Consider the following 24,855-nt stretch of genomic DNA (forward strand, 5'->3'; position numbering starts at 1 on the left):
GAATAAGGGTGAAATGTTGCACACCAAATGTTACCAGTGGTTTACTTTGTACAGGTGGGATTGGAGGGCTCTAGGGAAGGAATGATTAGCTTTGCATTTGTAAATCTTTGTACTGTATGATTTCACTTGATACCATAGGTACAAACTGATTTCTGAAATTCCAAAAAGGAAAAAAAATTAAAGCAATTACTTGATCTACCTATGAAATGTTATAATAACTTCCACTTCTGGCAACATGTTGAACTGGATGCAGGACCAACCTTCCCCTGTTACAAACAACTAGAGATTCTATATAAAACATTTTAATATTTTTGAATATATCCATGAAAGAGGTACTAGCAAGAATTAGGTCAAAGACTGAAAAAAAAGAATACAGATGGAATAAAGGATGCACTGTAGCCAGCTCTTGCCTTGGGGGCATTTTCTGAGTGAGGAGAGCTTGATCATTTGTTTCCAGTCTCTCAGGGCTTGAGTTAGAGAAGACAGAGCTCAGGGTAAGCAGTCTAACTGAAGCTTTAAAACTGGGCCCCCAAAAACTACTCTCTCACAAGGGTAAATTGGAAATTCAGTACCTAGAAGGAAAATTGCCTATCTATAAGTGAAAAGAAAAAAAAAAACGTCTGCAGAAATTATATGCCCAAAGACTGACTCTCATGTATATTTTCATCCTAAATTCAAAATATCTGGGTGATCTGAAAAAATGCAAACTAAAAATTTGGTTAGTATGTTCCTATTTAGAACACCAAGTGAGGCAAACGCAAATCCATTCTGGAGGAACCAGCCCTCACCTCAGGACCCGAAGAATTTCTGCAAATGAGGTTCCAAGTAAAATGGTCATCTCACAATGAAAAATAATCAAAATCACAACAAACAAGACACACAGAGATCCAGCAAAAAGAACAGAGAGAAGATCTGCAAAACCTTTAGATAGTGGAATTATCAGAAATAGCACCTACAAAGATTTAACAGATTTGAAGAAACGAGAGGCATGAAATTAAGTATATGTGAAAAATAATTAAAGACCTTCTAGAAATTAAAAGTTAAAAACTGCAGATTACATACTACTAGAGAAAGAATTAGTACAAGGAATGGAAAAATGAGAGATGTGTTAAAAGACATAGAGAACAGTGAAAATTTCTAACACTGAAGATCTAATATGAGAAGGAAAATGAGTCAGACAATATTTAAGAACTATATGGCTGAAGAAACTCCAGATGTGATAAAAGACAACATTCCATATGTAGATTCAAGAATATCAATTAATCCCAAGCAATAAAAAAATTTTTTTAATCCACAACTACACTTAGAACAGGAAAGAAGAAATCTGAAAAGTACCCAAGGAGAAAAGACTGATTACCTTCAAGCCACAACTAGACTGACAGCTGACTATGCAGTAATGGAAATAGCAAGCAGAATACAGTGGAATATCTTCAATGTGCTGAAAGAAAATTGTCACTTTAAATTTCTAAAAGCAGAAAAACTTCAAAAGTAAGGATGAAATTAAGGTTGTTTTCAAACAACATTTTTGAGAGTTTACTACCAGTAGGCGCTCCCTAAAAGGAATTCAAAAGATACGCTCTAGGTCCACAGAAGATCAGAGATGGGATGAGCATTAATGGGAACAGAAATTAATAAGTATATGGATAAAGTAAGCAAACACTGACTACAATAACCAAAAAAATAATATTTTTGTGGAATTAATAAAGAAAAATACATGACAAGAGCACTGTGTAAGTCAGGACTGGGTTGATTAGTTTTGTAAGGTTTTAAGGTCTTTGTTTTCAAAAGAAGGCTTAGGCTTTGATAAGTTAATTGTGCTATATTTTCTAGGCTAACAACTAAAAGAATACAAATAAGGGTCATATTATTTCCAAAGCAACAGAAGTGAAGTAGAACTAAATCCGTAAGAAGACAACAACAAAAAAAGAGATCAAGAGATATAAAGATGAGGTAAATGCAAAATACAAAATAAGATGACAGAAGTAAATTTAAATAAATCAATAATTTATATTAAGTTCTTAAAATCTAAATGAATCAACAATCAACAAAGGCAAATGGAGTAAATGTCCACTTAACCTTTAGTTTTGTCAAACTAGATATTCTTTTTAAGTGTCAAAAATTATGCAATTTATAAGAGATATGTCCAAAATATAAAGGAAAGATAGACTGGCAGAAAAGAGTTAGAAAAGTTAAACAATGCAAATACTAACAAAAGGAAAAATCTCTAACTATATTAACATCAGGTAAAATAAACTTTAAGGCAATGATATTACTAGAGACAAAGAGGATCAATATATATTAACAGAAGTTTTAATTTAAAGAAAAGATACATCTAAACTAGTACCTAACTAATAACATGACCTTAAAACATATAAAGCATTGACAAAACTACAAGTAGAGAAATGCACCATTATAGCTGATGATTTTAACATACTCTCATTAACTGAGAAATCAAATAGTCAAAATAATCCACAGAGAGGTAGAAGATTGAACAATGCATATAACAAATATTATCTGACAGATATTTTTGAATCTAGTACCCAATAACTATAGAATGAATGTACATTCATTTCAAGTCCACATGAAACATTTATGGAAATTGAATATACACCAGGCCATAAAGCAAGCCTCAATGAACTTTAAAGGATTAATAAAATGAGGCAATAAGGAAAAAATTCTGAATTTTATATCTCTTTAATTGTTTGTACCTATGGTATCAGAAATCAGTTTGTACCTATGGTATCAAGTGAAATCATACAGTACAAATTTAATTCACTAAAATAGAAAAAAAAATCCTATAGAAGTATTTGTACTTTCCACTTTCCTGCATCTGAAATTTCATCCTGCCAAGGGAATGAGATGCCAACTTCCTCAAATGACTTCTCCAATAAACAAATAGCACACACTTAAAATAAAAGCAATACCCTACCCTCAATTATAAATTATACAACCATTTTGGTTAAAATTGTTAGATTTTGATTCTGTTCTTTTTCATAGCTAGCACTTATATAAGAAAAGTTTATATTTTTCAAAGTACTTTAAGCTATCTATCCTATCATTAAAGCTTTACAAGGAGATCAAATGTAATATCCCAGTACTCAGTGATGTAATTCTTCACTTGAATTTGATATCTCAAAGCAAGAGATAGAAATACTTAAGGACACAAACATCTACCTCTCTTTACTTCAAAATACCTGTACATGACTGAAAAGATATTAACCAATATCCACTAAAATGGGTAAAACGTAAGCATGATAATGCTAAATGTTGGTAAGAATGTGAAGGTACTGGAACTCTCCTACACTGATTATGGGAGTGTAAAATGATACAAGCATTTTGGGAAAATAGTTGGGTAATTTCTTATAAGGTTAAACATGTGATTTGGCAATTTCCATTCTTAAGTATTTACTAAAAACAAATATGTTAAATTTTTTCAAAGGCATAAAAATTTGATGGCATCTTTATTCATACTAACCCAAAGTTGGGAACAACCCAAATATGCATGAACAAAAGACTGGAAAAGAAAATTGTAGTATACACACAATGAGATATTACTCAGCAGTAAAAATGAATGAACTGTATGCAACAACATTGATGAATGACAAAATCATTAGATTGTGTGAAAGAAGCTAGACACAAAAGACCACATATTGTATGATCCCATTTTATGAAGTACAAGAATAGGCAAAACTCATCTTTAATAATAGAAATCAGGGCAGTGGTTGGTTGGAGGTGTGGACTAGAAAGGGACATGAGTAATCTTTCTGGAGCGATGTAAAAGATTTATACCTTAATCAGGATGATGGCTACATAGTGTATAAAATCCTTGAAACTGATCAAACAATACAGTTAAGATCTGTGTGTTTTATTGCATTTAATATTTTAATATGAAAAAAATTTAGATAATACTAGAAAAGAATGCATATTGCCACTAGAAATTTGAGAAATGATTGTGAGATAAAAGATTTGATCAACAAAGAAATAAGAAAGGAGTGATACAGCTCAAACTATTAGCAAAAGAAAATGAATACTGAGGTAACAACCCCCAAACATTCTTCAAAATCAAAGTCAACAAATGAGAAGAGCGGAAGCAGTCTTCAGGCCATAAATAAAATTAGTTGAAGAATCCCAGTGAGGCATCTGGGCTCCTCCTCCTGCCTGCTTACTCTGAAGGCTGCAGTGTCGTTTACCCCTAGGATGAAACCTTGAAAATGGTCTGCAATCCATTCACAGGCACCTCAAAGATCTGAGTGCTGGAGCTTGAGACCAAAGCTAAACAGACTGAAGTAGCTTCAGAATTCCCCAAGGGTAAGAGAAAGAAAATGAGGGAAAAGAACTCCATACCTGGTATCTTCTTCCAGACCAAACCTTAAATACAACTCTCAAATGGAAATGCTGACACAGACTCCTAGCACTAAATCTAAAAAAGGAAGACAGTTAACCTCAGGTATCACATGAACTCCAGGAGGGAGGGACCCCACACCCAGAGGAGCTAAGTATTCTGCCTCCACCCCACAATCTTGGGAAACAGGCCACTGTTATCAGAACGTACAATCACCAAGAGACTAACAAAGATTCTCAAGCACAAATAAGAATAGGCAACCACCAATCATCACACATTTGAGAACAACATGAAAATTTAGACACGGAATTCAAAATGCAGATTCCATAAAGTGAAACATAATGAAGAAAGCAAAAGAAAATTTTCAAATTAAGAATAATTAATATCTTCAAAGAGACATAAGAAAGTATCATACTATTAAAAACAGATTACTATTAAATTAAAATCGTTTGGAAATGAAGTAAACTTAAAGGCAGAAATAAAAGAAACCTATTTAATGGCATTGTGATATCCTCAGGTGAAAATACAATGTCATTACTAGCATTAGAATTATAAAGATTAGTTTAAGTCATAAGTATAATTATGTGAATCCTCACAGCAATGAAAATTAAAGGAATGGGTTAATTCAGCATCAGCAATGACAAAACTATGGCTTGAATGTAGTCCCAACAAGAAAAAAAATTTCTTTTAATATATGAAGAAATAGAAAGCATATGCAAGTATATGTATGCACATCCACACACACATATATATCACATACATATATAGATACAGTCTACAGTTGACACATATTTCACTTTTGAGTTGAAATTTCTTGTGTGGTAATTTTCACTAATAGTTGGTAGCAGAAAGAAAGAAAACTTGTAAGTGGAATGGATTGCACTCACCTGAAGCAAGAAGCCAATATACTCTGTGCCTCATCACTTCTATATTAAAGTGACCTAGCTGACTTCATCCTATTCTATGAACCTGGAGCTCTAAGCCACCATCTTACTAGTGTAAGGACTTGTTCATAATGGAGACTAAATAAGAGTATTCTACTGTCAGTGTAAATCTACCCCCATTACTGGGAAAACTCATTCTAAGGATATGCCTGATGGACATCTGCATCTGTTATGTTCATGTTAATAATAAGAGCTAAGTGTTTACATTAACAATGAGAGCTAAGTGACTCAACTGTATTTCCCTATTTGTCCTGGCTACCAGGAAGCTCACAAGTCTGCTATTCAAGCATATGAAATATTTCATCCCCTTTAACTGGCATATTTGGGTCCCCATCTTTCCATTACTCCTATTTCTTTTCTTTTCCTCTAAGTCTCCATATTTTTTGGGAAACATTCAGGATGTAAATAAATACAAAGAAAACTAGTGATGAATAAACTTCTTATGCAAAGCTATACTTTTAATTAGAAAATCCTTCCAGTTCCAAACATTTTTAATGAAGATATCAGTTCTGATGTAAAAAACAAGCCTCGCCACTCAGACACACTTTCCACTTACCTGCACTATTTTCCTCTGACATTACAGTGTGGCAGAGAGCAAGTAACCTAAGGAATTCATGCACTTTGGGATCACCCAGTTTAATGGATTCCATCAGACGGTGGTCAAAGAACTGAAATGTTCTGTCTGCTTGGGGGTTGACTGAGAAATCCACAGGCTCTTTTTTCTGTAGAGAAAAATAACAACAAAAAATGAACTATCGTCCTCTTTCCAACAATAATCTTCTAAAATTCAAAAACACTTCCTCTAAATATTTTAATTGCTTCTATGATTTTTCAGCTTCAAATGTCTGGCACTAAAATGATTTTCTGTTTTCCATTACTGTTGAATATTATCTTCTCATTTCAGAGCTATGCACCAAAGCAGTGAACCTTTCAAAAGCATGTGAGGAACAAAAATACCCAATGGCTGTACAGATCCTCAGATGCTTATTGCAACTCCAAAATACAAAGACCTGAAAACTGAAAATTTTCAAAACTGACTCGATGGCAAAGCCTGACCTAACTTGAACTCATTTGGGCAGCAGTATTTGACCTGGAATGGTATGTATCCAATAATATCTTCTGATGCAAAAATAATGTGTTTGATTACTTTCTCAGACCTCATAGGAGATACTGCATAATATATAGACAGAATTAAAATCAGGATCTTGAAGAGCTATTTGCACTCACATGTTCATTGAAGTGTTATTCACATCTCCAAGAGGTAGAAACAATGTGAATGTCCACAACAGATGAATGGATAAAGAATAGGTGGAATATACATACAATGGAATACTATTCAGTGATAAAGAAGTAGGAACTCAGTCTTTATGCTACAGCTGAATGAACCTTGAGAGTTCTATGCTAAGTAAAATAAGTCACTCACAAAGAACAAATACTGCATGATTTCACTTACATGAAGTATTTAAAGGAGTAAAACTCACAGGAACATAAAGTAGGACGGTGGATTCCAGGGCTGGAGGTGGGGGAAGTGAGGAGTTACTGTTCAATGAGTTTAGCATTTTAGTCATTCAAGATGAGAAATTTCTAGAGATCTGCTGCACAATATTTATCTTAACAATAGTTTACTTCACACTTAAAAACTTCAGTAAAAAAAAAAAAGATGAAAGAAATAGAGCTCAATAAAGAACAGAACAAAATAACAGAAGATAATTCAATAGTAAATAAGATCCCTGTTAATGCCCTGACTTACGGAAAGCACAAAATGTACTTCTAAAAGTGTATTACTCACAGCACTAGTCCTGTAATAATGTATTTGCAAAACCAGTTGATGGGAAAATACTTTTAATATATACTTTGTCTTGGAGAACGTAGAATAATATTTTATATTATATCCAAGTATATGAGAAAACCTGTGTACAAGATATTCAGTCAGTTGTGTTTATCCCAGAATCACAGACTTATTTAATCATAGATTGTTTTGTTCATGTAATAAATTTTGAAAACAACTGCATTAGGGGGAAAAAGCTGATCAAATTCATTAATAAAGAATAAAATACACAGTGACCTTAGACTTCTCTAAACCCTCCCTGGAAAGAAACTGTGACTCAAAAAGATAATAGCCAAACTGTCATTCAAATATAAAGCCAACACATAGTTTGAACAGATATTTCTTATGAACCTTTCTTGAAATGAGAGGATGAGCTTCAGTCAAATAAGAGATAACTGGAAAAACCACTGGAAAGGACCTAGTTAGTGGTGAGTACAAAATCTCTTTAACTGAAGGACTGAGTCTAAAAGAAATAGATTAGGATGGCAAAACAAAATGTAACTATCACACACCTTGACTATGTAGAAAAGACAACTAAAAAATTAGAAGATGCTGATTCCTCATTTTAGTATTTGAAAGTCAGGAGATACAAAGATTCAAATCAACTAATAGAAATTTATATATAAATCTATATATATTTAAGATTAAGAAGTATTAATAATACTTTATAAGTTAATAAAGTAGGAAAATATGAGGAGAAATATAATAGTTTCATCATTGTTAATATTAGCAAATTGATAGACATTGCCTTTAGAAAAAAAGAATTGAGTGTTATATAAACTATTGAGAGTACACATTAGAAAAACAATGAAATACTTTTCTAAATATTACAAGAAACACACATATAAAGAGTCCATATAAAGAATTATGTAAAGACACAAAGTAGAACTTAAAGTATCATAATAAAACTAAGTCATAATATAGCACAATGTAGATGGCCCAAATTCACTTACTAAAACAGTGAAATGCAAAGCAAAATCCAACACTATACTGTACACAAGAGACACACCTAAAACAAAGTAATTCAGGAACACTGAAAATCAAAGATGGGTAGATGCAAATGAAAAGAAGCTAGGAGTCATGATCTTATTATCAAATAAGGTTGAATTCAAGCCAAGAAGAATTAAATGCATCAAAGAAGAACACTTTTTTAAGTTGCATAATTCATAATAAAAATACAACCACAATAAATATCAATGTATCCCAAATGAGCATCAATACTCATAAAACAAAGATTTCAGTCTATATAAGAGCTAAACAGAGAGATTATCAGGACACTTTAATTAATTTCTTTCATCCAAATAGACAATACAGATAGAACACAAACAGTGAAATAGAAGACCTAAATAATACAATTAGTAAGGAAAAACTAAATGATAGTTAATCTTATATCTTGAAAACAGAATATGCATATGCGTCCTTTTTAAGGACCCTGGAACATTAGCAACAATTGATCATATTAAGCCACACAGAAAACCCCAATAAATTCAAAAATGTAGAAATAATACAAATCTATTCTTTTATTAAAAGTAACCTTGCTTTAAAGTTAGGGGGAAAAAGCATCTACCACTTGGAAATTTTTTAACTCTTCCTTAAAAACTCATGGTTCAATGTAGATATTCAAATTGGTATGACAAAAAATAAAGATACTTTAATAAAGTACAGGCCAAAAATCCATGTGACATACCTAAAGTATTCAGAGAAAAATTAATAACCATAGATATTTATATATAAAAAGGGAAAGAATAAAAATAAATAAGTGTCCAAGTATGAAAACGTGTCCAAGTTAGAAAACGAACAACAAAAGACAAAGAATCAAGAAAGAAGTCATTAATAAAGATAAAAGTGGAGCTTACTGATTAAATCATAGGAAAAATATGTAAATACCTTTTAATAAATATATCCAAACCTGTCCTTTTTGTAGGAGAAAGGAGCAACTGTCCAACATAAGATAGGAAAGGAAAAAGACAAACAAAAGAAAAGATTTTTTAAAAATAGCCACAGATAAAGAGGAAATTTAAAGAATCATAAGCGAGCTCTTAGCCTAACTCTCAATATGAAAATACGGAAAATTATTCTTTTTCTAAAGCAAATAACATTTGTAGCAAAGCAAACATTGAGGACCAAGGTGTCTTATAAACCCCATGGCACGTATTAAATAAAGCATTGGCAAACTGGATCCAGTAGCACATGGAAAAAACAATTTAACATGGCAAGTGACATTTGTTCCCAGAAACCACAGATGGATGATAATCTAATAGAAAAATGTGTAAAATTGAAATACATTATTAAAAATATAATAAGCCACTAAAAATATAAAAGATGTTCAACCTCACCCATAATAAGAGAAATTAAAATTAGAACCATATTGATATACCATTTTTCACATAATCTTGTCAATGATCAATACTTTGATAAAACATTGCGTTGTTGAGGGTGGCAGAAAGCAGGCCCTCATACACAGCTTATGACAGGGTAAATGGGTTTAAATTCTAAAGAGGATGATTTGGCAATATTTATCAAATTATAAAGGAACATTTTGATCTGAAAATTCCATTTCTAGAAATGGAACTTGTGGAGCATCAATTGTAGTAACAAAATACTACTCAGCCCTTTAAAAAAGTAAGGGAGCACTGGTTCTTCACTGCACTATTGAAATAGAAAGTTAAGGACAGTACGTATAGCATGCTACCACCTGGTAAAAGTGGAGAAATATATTTGCTTGTATATGTGTAAATATCTCCAAAGGAATAAAATTTTTTTTAAAAATAACAGAGGGAACTCTGTTGGGAAACCTAGATAAGGAATTTTGAACCATATGAATCTATTTTTTTTGGTGCTATGTATCATGTATCTCATTTGGTTATGGTGGAAATCAGTTCTCTAGGGACTCATCATTTTCAAAAGCATGTACAATTTGAATTTGAAAGTAAGAATGAAATTTTATCACCTCCACACCTTAGTTATGTCTGTCTTCTGACCCAGGTCATCAGGTACTTCACCTGACAAAACAAAAACTGAGATTTAAAAATAAATTGAAATGAGATGTAGACACACAGTTTTAAGGAGCACATTTATTAAAGCACCATTAGTAGATGGCATTGTAAGTTTAAACAGAGAATTTTTAGGAGTGTTTTCAAACTGTAACCTAGACATGGTGATTAACATGGAGAGACACTCATGCTTGACTGAGAAGAACTAAATGCATTAAAACAAAAGATGAAGCTCACAATAGTGTTTTTCTGTAAATTTTACCACTGCGTTGTTACTTTATCTATGATGTTTGCAAGAGGCAAATTTTTGTTTCCCTCTTAATCCTCAGTATTGAGGAATCCAAAATGATATCTTAGACCAATTTTCATCAGTTCTAGAGCTCGATGAGTACTTCTTTGTCCATACTGGTTTGGGCCAGATACATCTGTGTAATATCAAGGTCATATAAAGTTGACCATTGCTTATCATAGATACATTGGAAAAAAACAGGATGTTACAGTAAAAAAGAAATACTACTAATAGTCCCAACACCCAGAGATTACCAATATTCATAGCTACTTTTGTGTTGATTTTGTATGTGTATGTGAACACGTATTTTCTGCATACTGTTCATAAATGTCTGATTCCTGCTGTTTTTAAACCATGAGTGAGAATTTTCTCCTTTGTTAAAAGTTCTTTGTGAATCTAATCTTGAATGGTCATATAATAGCCCATGTAGCATGATTTATTTTAGCTATCCCATATTTGGAAGCTTTTAAGATTTTTCTAATTTTTGCCTGGCATTTGAAGGTTTAACAGTATTTGCCAGGACTATATTTCTTGTAATGAAAGTAAGAGTTACTTGCATCCATCCTGTGCCAGGCACTTAAATTATCACTGAACTTCATAATAAAATCGCAAGATGAAGGTTTTCATTCCTGTTTTATGGATGAGGGAGCTCAAGAACAAAACTCAGTCACATGACCAAGCTATAACTAAAAAGTTAGCATAGTGAGTTTTTGAACTCAAGTCTCTCTCTTCTCACAACACGGTGCTATGACCAAAAAAGCACTTAATGGATAGTTCTTATTTTTCTGGGGCACAGGTCTAAATCTGAACTGTGGTGTGGCTCTGGTGTGGGGAACATCCTGAACTGGTGAATTTAAGTCTCAAGCTCGGTGTGGTTATGTTCCGGTCACTACTCCCTACACAGTAACTCTAACAAATGATAAAAACAGTACAGAACTCCATCTTTGTGTAAACGCCCTCCACCCCCAAAAAAAGCCTGTTTATAAGGTTGGTGATGGAAGTGAAGGAAAGTTAAAGAAGTCTAAAAAAATAATAATTCCAAGCCAGAAAACAGAAGATTTAGACATATCAGAATAGAATGCCAAAGTTTCCCAAAGCCTGAATCTATGATATAAATAAGACAAACTTGTACAAAGACAAGAAGTGATTTTTAAACATTTTAAGGATTCTAGTAAAAGCATATTTTAATGACATCATAAAATTGTAAATTAAGACCTAAACTATAAAGTAAGGGCTTCAAGGGGTTATTGATAAATACCTGTTACTTTCCTGCATTTGATAAGGAAAATTACAAGCTATCATGGGATTTGTAAATTTGGAGATTTGCAAACATCTTGGTACATACTTTGTGAAAATCAAAGGCCTTCTCTAAAAACAGTCCTGTGACAAACATCTCTACAAATAAATCTTGGTCCACATGTCTGGCAATTTTCTTAGGATCATTTCCTGGAAGTAATATTATTATTTTGACATTATCAATATGTGTCATGGCTCTCAGCAGAAGGAACTGTCTGCCAACTGGCCAAAGCTGGAGTGACAATGGGCACATAGAAATAGAACGCTTGGAAATCCAAATATGGAGTAGGTGTCCTGACAAAAGGGTACAAACAAGAACTGGATGTAGATGAAATCGCTTGTCTGGCCTCTCAAAGTAGCCCTGGACAGTGTGACTTCTCAGGAGCAAGCTGCAAATTCTCACAAACACAAGCACTAACATCAATCCAGCGCTGTTAGGAAACAAGTACAAAATACTGCTTTTACCAAGATAAATCAAGAGACCAAGAACGTGTCTGCCCTGGGATATGGGTCTATTAATCACCACATTGCAGAATCACACAGGTTTAGCACAGGTGGAGCACAGGTGGAGCACAGGTGTGGCCGTTGTCACATCGAACGCCCACCTGTACCCATAAATGGTAACAAATCCAAAGTTTCATCTAAATTATTTAACATTCATCCAACAAATATTTAGTGAGTGTTTATCATGTGCCAAGCACTACATCAGATGCTGGCAGTGCCCATTATTAATGAGAAAGCTGCCAATGGCTTGGGTTTTTTTTTTTAAAGAAGTTGCTTATTTTTTTTAAGGGCTGTTAACAATATCATTAAGAAAAAGAAACTGTTTCCCTTACCATAGATTCTCCCGTTAATGGAACATTTATTAAAAGTCATGATGTTTTGAGTGAGAGTGCCTGTTTTGTCGGAGAAAATATATTCAATCTGGCCCAGTTCCTCATTGAGCGTGGTTGTCCGAGCTTCAGCAGGTGTAGCTTTTCCAGAGTAATACATCTTCCGATCCCAGTTTATAAAGTAACTGTGTCCCAGGCGAATGACTTCCACGCTTTGATCCATTAAAATGGGGGAGAGGGGGGAAGCAATACTCCATCAATTTCAGAACATACAAAGCTTTGCCAAAGTAAGAAGTCTGCCAAAGTCTTCAGAGTTTAGAATAAAATCTGGATGGTCTGTCCCCAGGTCCTAGTGACCTTCAAAAGCATCTCAGCAAAGTCTGCTCATAAAGTTTTCTAAGTCATTTCCTCACAACACCGTGAAACAACAAGCTGGCTTTGCATAAAGCCTTAGGGAATGTTCCATGGTTCTCTATTTGCAAGAAACAGCCCCAGTGGAGATTTCTTGTGGGGCATATTAGTTGGCACCTCTCCTATATCTTATAAGAAACTCTTTTTAAAGATGTTTGTCAGATGTCTAAGCTAAAGAAATGTATTGTTGAGGACTTTCTCTCCAATACACTGTTTGACGTGGCTTCATTTGCCAAAGGAGGCAAAAAGTAGTATCTCATGATTCCCTAAGTAAACCATAATAGATATGGAGGAAAAACAGGGGTTGGCTGCCATATTGTTCTGCCCTTTATCAGGAAAAGTGTGGTCTTGTGATCTCGTGGAGATTTATGACTTTCCAGCTCTGGAAGTGGAATTTCTGTGGCCATGGGTATGAACTTTTTTCAAATTTTGTCATATACAAAGCCAACTCAATTTCCAAAAAGGTTAGGAAAATTTAAGTTTCTACCACTAGATTATTGAAAATTATCCTTTACTATATGCCAAGGTAGATGGCATTTCATTACTATTTTTTTGCTGCACTGCTTTTCTTCTTAGTGAGTTGAACTTTCTTTTCAGATTTTATTGGCCAGTTATGTTTCTTCTCAGAATCATTTAATTGTGCTACCTGCCTATTTTACCTTTCCATGTCAGATATTAGTGTATTTCTTATTGATTTGTAATAATCACATATACATTACATAAATTTCACCCAATTTATCAGTGGTCTTTTCATTTTGCTCTCACTATTTTTGACATGAAGAAGTTTCCTCTTTTTAATCAGTCACATTCATCAGTAGTTATAGTTTCTGTTTTGGGAGTTTTGTTTGGATAAGTCTTCCTTAAGCCAAGATTATATATACAGATATCTGTATTTTTCTTCTAGTTCTTTATTGACTTTTTTCCACAGTTAATTCTTTATCACAACTGGAATTTTTTGAAGTATGATGTAGATGAGGACCTAATTCAATTTTTATAAACAATTCAATTTTTATAAACAAAGTTTTTTCACCACTTATTGAACAATGACTCCTTTCCCCTATTTTACAGGGACACTTCCATATCACATATACATTATTTTCCTCATGAGGATCTGTTTTAGGAACCTCACTTTTGTTCCTTAATATGTCACTTAATGCATCTCTTATTTTCATTATAAAATTTGGCAATTCCTGGGAAGAAATAAGAGACTTTTATTTTCTTCTTTTCTAAAAATTCTTAGCTATCACTCATTTATTCTTCCTGGTAGACTCACAGTACATATTCATCTAAATGGACTTCAGAAATCAATGTATCAGCTTTCTCCTAAAATTTATTTGGGACTTTACAAGTCTATGTTAAACTCTTAATCATTAGAAAATAACTCACATTTTAATACTTCAGACAGGATAAATATTTCCAGGAATTCCGTTTTGAAAAGCACCTCTATTTGTAAAGGGCCTTCCTTCCATGTGGTTTTGCTTTGTTTTCTACATAGGTCCACACCATAGCTTATTAGATGTGTTCCTGAAGATTATGTATTTTTATTGATGGGAGAATTTTCTGACTTGCTGCTACCCTAAAAGTGGGTTTTTTTTTGTATTAAAAGTTTTTTTTGTATTAAAAAAATGTGATTATGTCATAAAGTCAGACATTTCATTGAATTACTAATTTCATTTCATTTCATTTAACTCTCTTACTAAAAGAGTTACAGATTTATTCTTTCAGATTTTCTAGGTTCATAATCACATTGTCTGTGTTCTTCCTTCATAATCAGCTTATTTCAGTTTCCTGTCCCATTTTGTTCATTGATATTCCAGTCGCACATCTCAGGACATGAGCACGGACATTCAGGGCAGTATAAAACAGCAACAATCAGAGCAGGGAGCCATAGTTTATTTTTTATCTTAATGGAATTAAGCTTTGGTTTTCCCATTTGTAAACTGAAAAGTTGACAGTGGCCTGATATGCTAACTCTGAACATTTTCTCCTTGAAGATAAAGGATGACACCTAAGTCCTTTCTGGGCATTAATTCCATACTCCTAATTCTGTAAGTACAAGACATCTACATTTCTCTCCCAGAAGTGCTCAGGTGCCAGTTCGTTTTCTAACTATTTAAATGGTAATGCTTTTTTTCCATCTAAACCAAAAATCACACTATGACTCTATAGAATCATACAATGTAAAAATAAATATGTCATGCTCTGCATGTTTTCCTGTTCTGCTTCACTCTTCTGTACCCCCTTCTTGTAAGTTCTTTATTAGTTGCTCTATTTCAGCTTTGTTTTTCTTATTCCGTTCACTCAAAACACACTAGCATTTATAATGTACCAGGCACAGTGCCTAACCTGTCATAGGCAGTCAGTGTTGAATGAATGAATCCTGACCCTCTATTCCCTAATTTCACCAATAAGGACACTAAGACCTAGAGAAATCAAATGACTAACCCAGGGTCACACAAATTATTAACAACAGAACTGAGATGAGAATTCAGGCACTTGGTAAATCCACTGCAGACCTGACCTTAGGAATGCCATAATGACTGTATAAATCACTTGGAGCTTTCATTTATCTGAAAGCAAAGCAGCTCCCTGAAAACTCAAAGCAAAATGAATGGAACAGAATTTGATCCTCCTGTGTTGTAGTAGAAGCCCATGGAAGTATTCTAAATTAATTTGAATTCTTAAACCTTAAAATAGTCTATAAAGAGGAAGGGTATCCTTTTTGTTTGGGAAAAGAGGATTTAGGAGAGTCACAGTGGAACATTCAGCCCTTTGACTTATAATAGCAGAGAAAAGGAGACAAATGTTCAGAGTTAGCATAATCAGGCTGCTTAGTGTTTTTTGCCTGAACGCTCAAAGAGCAGGACTTATGATTCCATCCATTCTGTGACAAAACAAGCAACATGGAAATGAATTCCTCTTGCTTTGGAAAAAAAACTCAAAAGCTAATTCCTTGCGAGTACAACAGCTGCATTTCTTAAGATGATGTATTAAAAAACTATAGCTGGGTATGTTTTAACGCTACAGATTAAACAAATTGACAGCAAGAAATGTCCAACCAAAATCAATGTCCTTTGGTCATGTAGAATTGCTAACCAGTCAAAGAAAATTCTGCACTTGTATCTTTAAGTGGCATCTGACACTAATTTATTCTTTGTACCTATTCAAAAACCTGAAAGAACCTTTTGTAAAAGGCCTTCATCCCTACAAACAGAAATACCTAGGAGTTCTCTTTTTTCAGGTCTCAGTCTTCAGGACTGAGCAACCTGAAATCCCTTGGAAAGCTTTTTCCCTCAAGTTGAGATCAGAATAACGGTTCTTATTTGGTTAAAAGCTCATATTTATCTGCATCAACACTATGTCTTACCAACAGGTAAAGAACTCTAGCGTCTTTTTCCCTCTCTTGAGGTCTTCGCTGAGTAATAAACCATACACAGCTTAGGTACAGAGGGAAGACACTGTACCAAACGTCAGCAGGCTTGGGTTTGGATCTTGGTTCTGTGCCTAACCAGCTCCAGGATCCTTTCACAAATCATATTTGTGAAAAAAGTTCAACAATAACTACTTCATAAGATTGTTGGGAGACATAAATGAGATAAAGAATGTAAAAGCACTTTACATAAATTTTAAAATGCTATCTAGAGGTAAGGTGGTATTATTTGGAGGAGAAACAAACTCAGAAATAAATCATTTTAATGCCCTCCTTTTACTGAGCAGTACATATTTCATGTGTGAAGTAAGGCCCAGGGAAGCCAAGTGCCTTCTCCAAGGTCACACAGCTATTAGTGGCAGTGCCAAAACCAGAGCCTGAGTTTGGACTATTCTAATAGGGTTTTCTTTCCACTACTGCAGGAGACACATTAGAGAGAAAAGGAATGCTAACCTGGGAATCTAGCTTTGGTGTCTAAAAAAAACCAATCTTTCAAACCATTAAATGCAAAATGCCAATGCACTTCAAAGAGTACATACCGAATACACTCCCTTCATGAGGACATGTGAAACTGCACATGTTCAGATGGTAAGCCACTATGAGCATTTATGATTCATTTAGGACATAAAAGGAAAGCTGTAAAAACTGACAATAGTTCTTCTGGCAAAGAGTAGGATTTACTACAGACTTCATAATTGGATACAAGCATGAGAGGCCCTCAGAATCAAAGATGAGCCAGTAGAATACAGTTTGAATAGAGCCCACTCTGACCACAGCTCCAGAAGGCCCAAAGCAATTTGTGGTGTTGTGGCCACATGCCACCACTTCAAGTCAATTTCCCACAACTTGACATTTCAGTTTCCTGACTGCTATCCAAAATAAGGGTAGATTTTGTGCATTAGACTTCCCTTGCTTCATCATAGCTAGGATTTTGGAAAGAGAGAAAAAGAAGTTCATAAAAATTAGCAGGGATTTAGAGCTGGTGATTTTGTGTGTTGTTCAAATACTGCTGATGAGGTATGTCATACAGTCAACACTCATCTTGGCCCCAGTGTCTTTGGGAGGATCTAGCTGCCTTGGTAAGATTAGGATCAAGAGTGTCTAAGGTACAGACTCTAGGGCCAACTTCTAAGCCTTCTCAAACACAAACACACACACATACATACGTGTGAGCATACAGAGAGGTGTGTGCTTGTGCGTGTGTGTGTGTGTGTGTGCATGTGCATGAGAGACAGAGACCATTTTAGCTCTAGCATGCAGGACCAAATCTAGAAATGAGAGATCAAGTTGTCATGGAATTATGATTCATACCTCTTATTTAACAATGGACAAATACTAACTGTATTACAACTCCTTTATACACTTACTTATAGTTCCTAATAATAACGGGAAAAAATAATATTCATTAAACTCTTACAAAGGGTCAGGCATTCTTCTGAGGGCTTTACAGGTTTGTTTACTACTTATACAATCCTATTAAGTAGAAATATTATCTCCTCTGTTTTTTAAATGAGGAAACTGAGGTGCTACAAGATGAAGTAACTCGCTCAACGTTATGGAGCCAGTGAGTTTTAGGATAGGATCTGATCCAGGAATCTGGAGCCATACTTGTGGCTAGGAGGCACTGTCTCGATAGGTCTCCCCAGACATTCTTCCATCTCTTACCCAACAACATCAACCCAATTGTAATTGACCAGGTTTCATGAGATTATACTGTAGTCCATGTATGCCAAAGAAACACATTCCTAAGAAACCAAATCAAATCAAGGAGAAAATAAAAATGCATTTATTGTTATTTGAAAATGTAAGATTTTAAGATTAAACAGCTTAGTTCCTTCATTTGAGAGAGAGAGCAGATCATAAGCAGTTAAAGCAAGACATCTATCTCCATTGTAATCTTAAAACAAACAAAAACATTACTTTTTTTTGAACAAAAGCTTTTGACAAAGTGGTTTCACTTAAGAATAAACTCTCATCTTACCTCACGTATAATGAAATGGGTACAACTGTATTAAGAATAATAATGTATGACCAGAATGTTAGGAATCCTGAGAATACAGAATTCTTCTCTCCTTCATTCAAAAAGAGGAAAGTTCTGAATTGGCCCCCAATTTGATTCTCCCAGATTGAATTTCCTATTGCGAGAATAATTCCCAAGCACACCAGAAACCCAAAAATCTGAAATAAGAACAGAAGTCTGGTTAAGGTTAACTTGAACCCAACACTAGTCATATCAATACAATCTAATTACACTTCTAAATCAAAGAAATTTTCATTTCCAAAACAAGTTACACAAAGCTCTTCTTACTTACCATCAATCACATGAGTAAAATTTTTGTATGCAGAGAACTCAGTTAAATATTTGACATGAATTTTCCCACTTAGTTCTTCTACTGACTCTCTCAGATAGGAACAATCACTACATACTTACAGATCAAAAAAAAAAAACAAATTCAAATGGAAACACAGAAAAATTACATAATTTGTCTGTGGTCACAAAGCCAAAACTTGCACATTATTGATGTATTAGGAGTGCACGTATTTAAATGGCCTAAGTCGTGAAGCATAAGATCGTGTTTCGTGATTTGCCCTGGCCAGCCCCAGTTCACATCTGCTATTCAGGTGTGATGTTCATAGTGTTCCTTCCTTTCACCTTCAAAAATGTCCTGTTTGAATGATAAGTTACATGGTCACCCAAGGCAGAAATGCAAAAGGAATAAAATATCAGTAATAAAGAACTGACTCAAACTACTCAGAGCTCCTGGCTCCAGAACTAGCTGCATGATCCTTACTGAAGTTCAACAAGAAAAATAAGGATTAGTTAGAGTACTATATGATGTATATACTTCTATTTTGAGAGTAAAAAAAAAAAAAAAAGTGGAAGGCAACCTAAGAACTGTTACCTGGCTCTTACACTGATTAGTACCAGTTTAGCAAAGCAGACATTTTGGAGGTACTGCAGCTAGAAAGAGAGCAAAGTCAGTCCCTTGTGAGGCCAAAATCCCAGCCTTGGAAAGGAAGGACACAACAGTAGTGAGCACGTAAGACCTGAGTTCAGATGGTGTTCTGGGACTCTGCTAAGTGTGACCCTGTGTTGGGAGCAAAGCAGTTGCTGTTGAGGAAAGCATGGGGCTAGAGAACAGGTATTATTTCCTTTCTCCTCCAAAAAAACGCTATCCAGGCATTCTAGGACTGCTTTCATCTTTATTTGTGCATGAACAATACAGACGCATAAGAAGACAATGTTGGGGAAAGCCTGAATTAAAGTATATTAGAAAAACATGTATTAGAGAAAAATAGAATTGTGAATTTCTAAATCCTACTGATTCAATACCTATATCACAGTATCCTCTTTTATTTCAAGAGCTGATACTATAAATTAATTAAATTACTTTGAAAGCATGATACTTGGCATTAAATGCCCTAATTTAGGATGGACTCAGCTTCTAATTTCCCAGTAAATCATTCAGTTTTCTAGTATGAAAAACTGAGACAGTGCCTGCTTCACAGCGAGTAATTTTACTGTGTGGCGGACACATATCCAATCCCTGAGCAAGCCCTGTAAGTAGGCTCAGGGCCATTTCAATGGGGAATGCTGGGAAGAGGGCATGGCTCCTTGTGAGTGTGTCTTGTGGGCCCCCTGGACTCTGCCCCCAGGGAACAGGTATAGCAAAAGGAAGGCCTAGGTCTGAGATACTAAAAGTAAAACAGCTGGCCAATACTTTGTGCCCAAGAAGGGTTCATTTCCTTATTTTTTTAATCAGAGTCTCCTTATCACATACCAGTTAAGCAACTAAATATTGAGCTCAGATTCTTTATAATTGCTGTGATGGAGCAGGTGGGGAAACATGATTCAGTCATGGTCCTCATATTTTACAATTCCTCACACTTAGCCCCAATATCAGGAGGCAAAGCAACATTACACAAAAGTCAGATAACAATCAGATCCACAGCATGAGGCAGTACAAGGTTAATCGACAAAGGGTGGATGCAACGAATGCCTGACTCTTTTTGGTAAAAAGATGGTAGAGAACATGGTTCCAAAAATTTCAGAGGAGAAAAAAATGTCAGAGATAGGAGATAAGCACAGGCTAGGAAATTTACAAGACTTTATGCAGGGGAACTGTGACTTGGGCCTCAGAGAACTCAAAAGCAAAACCAGCTCCATAATTTTTAGGACCTGGTGCAAAAGAAAAATGTGGGGCCCTTCTTCAGAAATTATTAGGAATTTCTACATAGCAACAGCAGATGAAGAAGCCAAGTGTGAGGCCCTTGTGAGTGGGGGCTCTTGTGACTGCCCAGCTCACACATCCATGAAGCCAGCCCTGTCCATAAGCTATGCAGAGAGGAAATGAGCAAAGGTAAGACAGTGGAAAGAGTAAACTACCTTAAAAATTAGGTTTTGTTTTTTAAAAATAAATCCTTGGAACATGGAGAACTTGCAAGACTGTGGAGACCTCCACCAGCACTCTTATCTCTCCAAAGACACCACCAGTGGTTAAGAAATCATAATCTAGGAAGTAGAGGGAATTATATATAACTGGGCACCAGTGCAAAATCTCCAAATACTAATTATGCAAGGTGAATGTAGATATCTGAAAGAGCTCCCATCAGAATATAGGAAATATATTAAGATACCAGTAACTAGAGATATTGACCAATTTTGTTATAGTAACTCACCCATATTACTAGAGTATTCATCAATCTATCAATGCTTGTCCTCTTAAAATTTGTCTTACCACTGTTCTGCATTAATTTAGTGTCAGGACCTGCAAAAAAAAATTAAATAACTTTGAGACAATTAGCTACTGTATTATTATTATATTATTATTATTATTAATTCCTACTCATATCAACTGTTCCTGAGAGGAAAATAATGTGTCTTTCAAAATAATTTAACTTTTGCTAAGAGCAGGGGTCTTTATTTAGTTGTATATGAGTCTCAACTGTTGGCTTGATAAGAACCCTAGAAACTGCAAAAGAATTGGTCTCCTTAGAATAGGATAAATCCAAAACAGAACTTGTAGCTGAAAGGTTTAAGAAGTTCTGTTTTTCAAAAATCTGGGTTTCAGTGTGCTTATAGTTTGATGCAGTTAAAGATAATGAAATCAATCAAAGTAAGGAATAATTTGGAAATGTTAAGAAGAACATGTAACAAACACAATTGAGAACACTAAGGTAAAAAATGTAAAGTTAAGGTAAGAAATAAAATTCTGGATCTGTTTCCCAAAAACACTGATTTCCTCTTAAAGGAGAAACTAGAAAAACTTCAAAGAAAACATTAGGAAATAAGTTAAACCTTTATCATGTATTGCACACTATGTATATTATATGTACTTTTTCTAAGGGAAAGAATTGTCTTAACTCTTGTGTTAGATTTATTTCAGGTAAATACATTATCCTATGATATATTTACAAAGTGCCTTGTTCAAGGAATTCTAATATTAATAAATGCTTTAGAGGTAGATCATTAGACGATTAGCAAAGGAGAATGTTAGCATCTATTTGTAGTCAAAGAAGATGCTAAATAGAAGTGATTAAGTTTTAATTACATCTGAGTTCTTCAGTGTTCCCTCTCCACATCATCTTCCCATGATTATCATCAGTCCACAGAGTCATTTAACATAGGAAGAAAGGGGAAGTGAAAGAAAAAAGAGAAGAGAGGCAGACATGAAATTATATGCCATTCCAGAAGTCAGAGAAGAATGGGCATGTCCTTAAACGGTTTCCATTTGCTTAAAAGGCAAATTGAAGCAAAGACTGGGGTCTCATAACAATTCATCGTCTTAAGTTAAATATTGTACCCCAGTGACCTATTTCCAACCACTGCTATGTAAAAGAGACCACCCACATTTTCTCAGAATCATTTATGAAAATCATATGGACATCGAGGATGGGAAAAACTCCTTTTATAGTAAAGATCCCAAAGAGCAAATAAAGTTTGTGATTACTAAAAGCTGAAAATATTGACAGACCAGTTTTGTACGAAAAATCTACACTTCTTAGGCATGCATGCACACACAGCAAAGAATCCACTTAATGGGTCTTTAAGCATATAATTAATCATATCCACAGATGTGCATACATACAACTCTTCTTGATGATGAAAGAATTTTCTATACTCGACAGCCTGCTTCCTCATCTCCTGCTCATTACTCAACCTAGTTTGTGGACCAGTCCCTCCACCAAACACATCTGGTGGTCTCATCAGGGTCCTCCGGGCCTCCTTTGATGGCTCACCAGCCTTTCACACTGTTAAGCATGCCCTCAGCTTCTGTGCTACTGTGCTTTTCCTCCTGTCTCCCTGGTAGCCCCTTCCTTGTCTTCCATGATGCCCACGCTCCTTTACCCAGTCATTAAATACTGGAATTCCTTAAGGCCCAGGCATAGGCCATCTTCTCTTCTTTCTCAACCCACCTTCCCTAGACAATCTCATCTAAGACCACGAATCCAGTTGCCACCTATGGGGTCAAATGTATATCTCTGGCTGAGATTGCTCCTCAAAGCTCTAAACCCATATATTTAAATTCATATATTTAACTTTCTATATGATATCTTTACCTGCTTCTTTCTAAGGCCCCTCAAATGGCCTTTGTCCAGCCTAGCTTATGATCTTCCTCCTAAGTTCCTTATCTCAGTGAATGGTACCACCATCCACCTAGTTGTGAAACAGAGAGAATCCCAGGAGTCTAGTCTATCTCCATGACTCCCACCCTAACCCAAAGTACCATCATCTCTCAGCTGGACTATAACAAAAGCCTAGTTACTTTGTCTCCCTGCATCTACTCTGCCCCCAACTTTAATCAATATTTTTCCTCCTCCCCCACCTCATATAATCTTTCCAGTATCTGCTATTTACCAACTTTAGGAACACCATAGGCAAGAGTGAACTTTTCCAATTTAACACCCACACACCATCTGTTTGAAAAACTTGCAATGGCTTTTCAATGTTTTTAGGATAAAGACACCAAAATTCTGGATACGCACAATAAGATCCTGTGCAGTCTAGCCCCTATCCACATCTCCAGGCACATGTCCGTCTCTTCCCCCCGTGCTCTCCATGCTCCATACTGGCCTTCTTGAGTTTTTCTTACCTCACAATCCTCCCTCCTGCCATAGGGGCTTTGCCCATGATATACCCAGTAGCTAGCTTGCTCTTTCCCATCATATTCCTCCATTATAAACTGTTATGAGTCTATGTACTTTTTCTTCAGAACACAACATCAGTTTGAGATTATATATTCATTACTAAATTATTTGAGATTTTTTCTCTTCCTACCAAATTAAAAACCAAATGAGTAAAGGGACTGTAATTTGTTTTTGCTCACATTCTTAATTGCAAATGAGTATAGCATAGTGACTGTCACACAGTAGATACTCAATAAATAATCGTTTAATGAATCAACTTATTAAGCACCTGCTATGTTTTAGGCAATGTGTATATGTGCTTTTCATTTATTATCTCAGCTAATGCTTACAACAAGCCAACATATCAGGTACTGTATCCTTAGATCACTAATAATGAAACTGAAGCAAAGAATTTAAGTAATTTCCTTGAGAGTTCTTGCCCAGCAAGAGTCAGAAACAGAATTTGAATCCAGATATATCCAACTTTAAAGCCCTCACTCTAAACCAATGTTTTTAAAACTATATGAAATAGTCCATTAATTAACTGATTCACTCAAATCAACGTGTATTTAAGACTATGACTCATCAGAGTCCAAACAGGAAATAGATGATACATTGAACAAGGATTATTGGAGGAAAGTTTTTTTAATAAAGGGACTCTTTACAAAAGTGTGGGTGGGTATATAGAGGAAGCAAAATTTTAATGCAATAACCAAGGACTTAGTAGCAATCAAGACGTTTCTCCATCAACTCTGATTTGATTGACTGATGAAACTAAACATTCGTCTGCCTGGCATTATTCCGGTTAAGCTTTCTATTAACATTTGTGCCTAAAGTCAATGCAGGCATGCTCTGTTTTCCAAATATCTGCCTCGTGAATGTCCCTTGCCAGTGACCATCTAGGCTACAACACAAAAAAAGAGGATGTTCCCCCAAAGCCCCCATGGCAAGATCCAAAGAGCAGTACATTTTCCCATCCTTCAGCCTATGGAACAGACAATGCACTCTGAATTCATGCTGAAGGAAGGGAGAAGAAGGGAAGGAAGGAAAGAGTATTTGTCAAGCATCCTCTTCCATACGCATTGCCTCATTGATTTACAGTGACTCTGATGTATTCACTGTTATCCCATGTTACAGCAGAGGAAATGAAAGCTTAGGAAGTTTGAGTAACTAAGGCTTAGCATCCTGCAGCTGGTAAACAAATCTGAACCTGGATCTACCCAATCCAAATTCTGTGAACTTTCTGTTATACTTGTATGGAGTGAGACTGTTCAACTTACAACCCCATTCCCTTCTATGTAGGAGCGTTTTCCCACAGAGCCAACCTTGTAATGGAAAACAGCCCCTGAGGAGCTCAAAGA

At 35.1% G+C, this 24,855-nt stretch overlaps 1 protein-coding gene across 3 annotated transcripts in view; it reads right to left on the reverse strand.

The window, feature by feature from the left end:
* The window catches only part of ATP8B4 (ATPase phospholipid transporting 8B4 (putative)), a 222,013-nt gene that overhangs the window by 68,567 nt on the left and 128,591 nt on the right, over positions 1-24,855 (reverse strand). For 2 of the 3 annotated variants that reach the window (XM_073211786.1, XM_073211788.1), the window contains 5 exons: positions 21,047-21,135; positions 18,348-18,544; positions 12,529-12,737; positions 10,073-10,116; positions 5,843-6,008 (listed from right to left, as the gene is read on the reverse strand). In XM_073211786.1, coding sequence (XP_073067887.1) covers positions 5,843-6,008; positions 10,073-10,116; positions 12,529-12,737; positions 18,348-18,544; positions 21,047-21,135 — 705 coding nt within the window. Of the gene's footprint in view, positions 1-5,842; positions 6,009-10,072; positions 10,132-12,528; positions 12,738-18,347; positions 18,545-21,046; positions 21,136-24,855 lie in introns of all 3 variants that reach the window. The other variant, XM_073211787.1, reaches the window with a different exon arrangement.

Source organism: Manis javanica, chromosome 8 (genome assembly GCF_040802235.1).
Source record: "Manis javanica isolate MJ-LG chromosome 8, MJ_LKY, whole genome shotgun sequence".
Taxonomy (NCBI): Eukaryota; Metazoa; Chordata; class Mammalia; order Pholidota; family Manidae; genus Manis; species Manis javanica.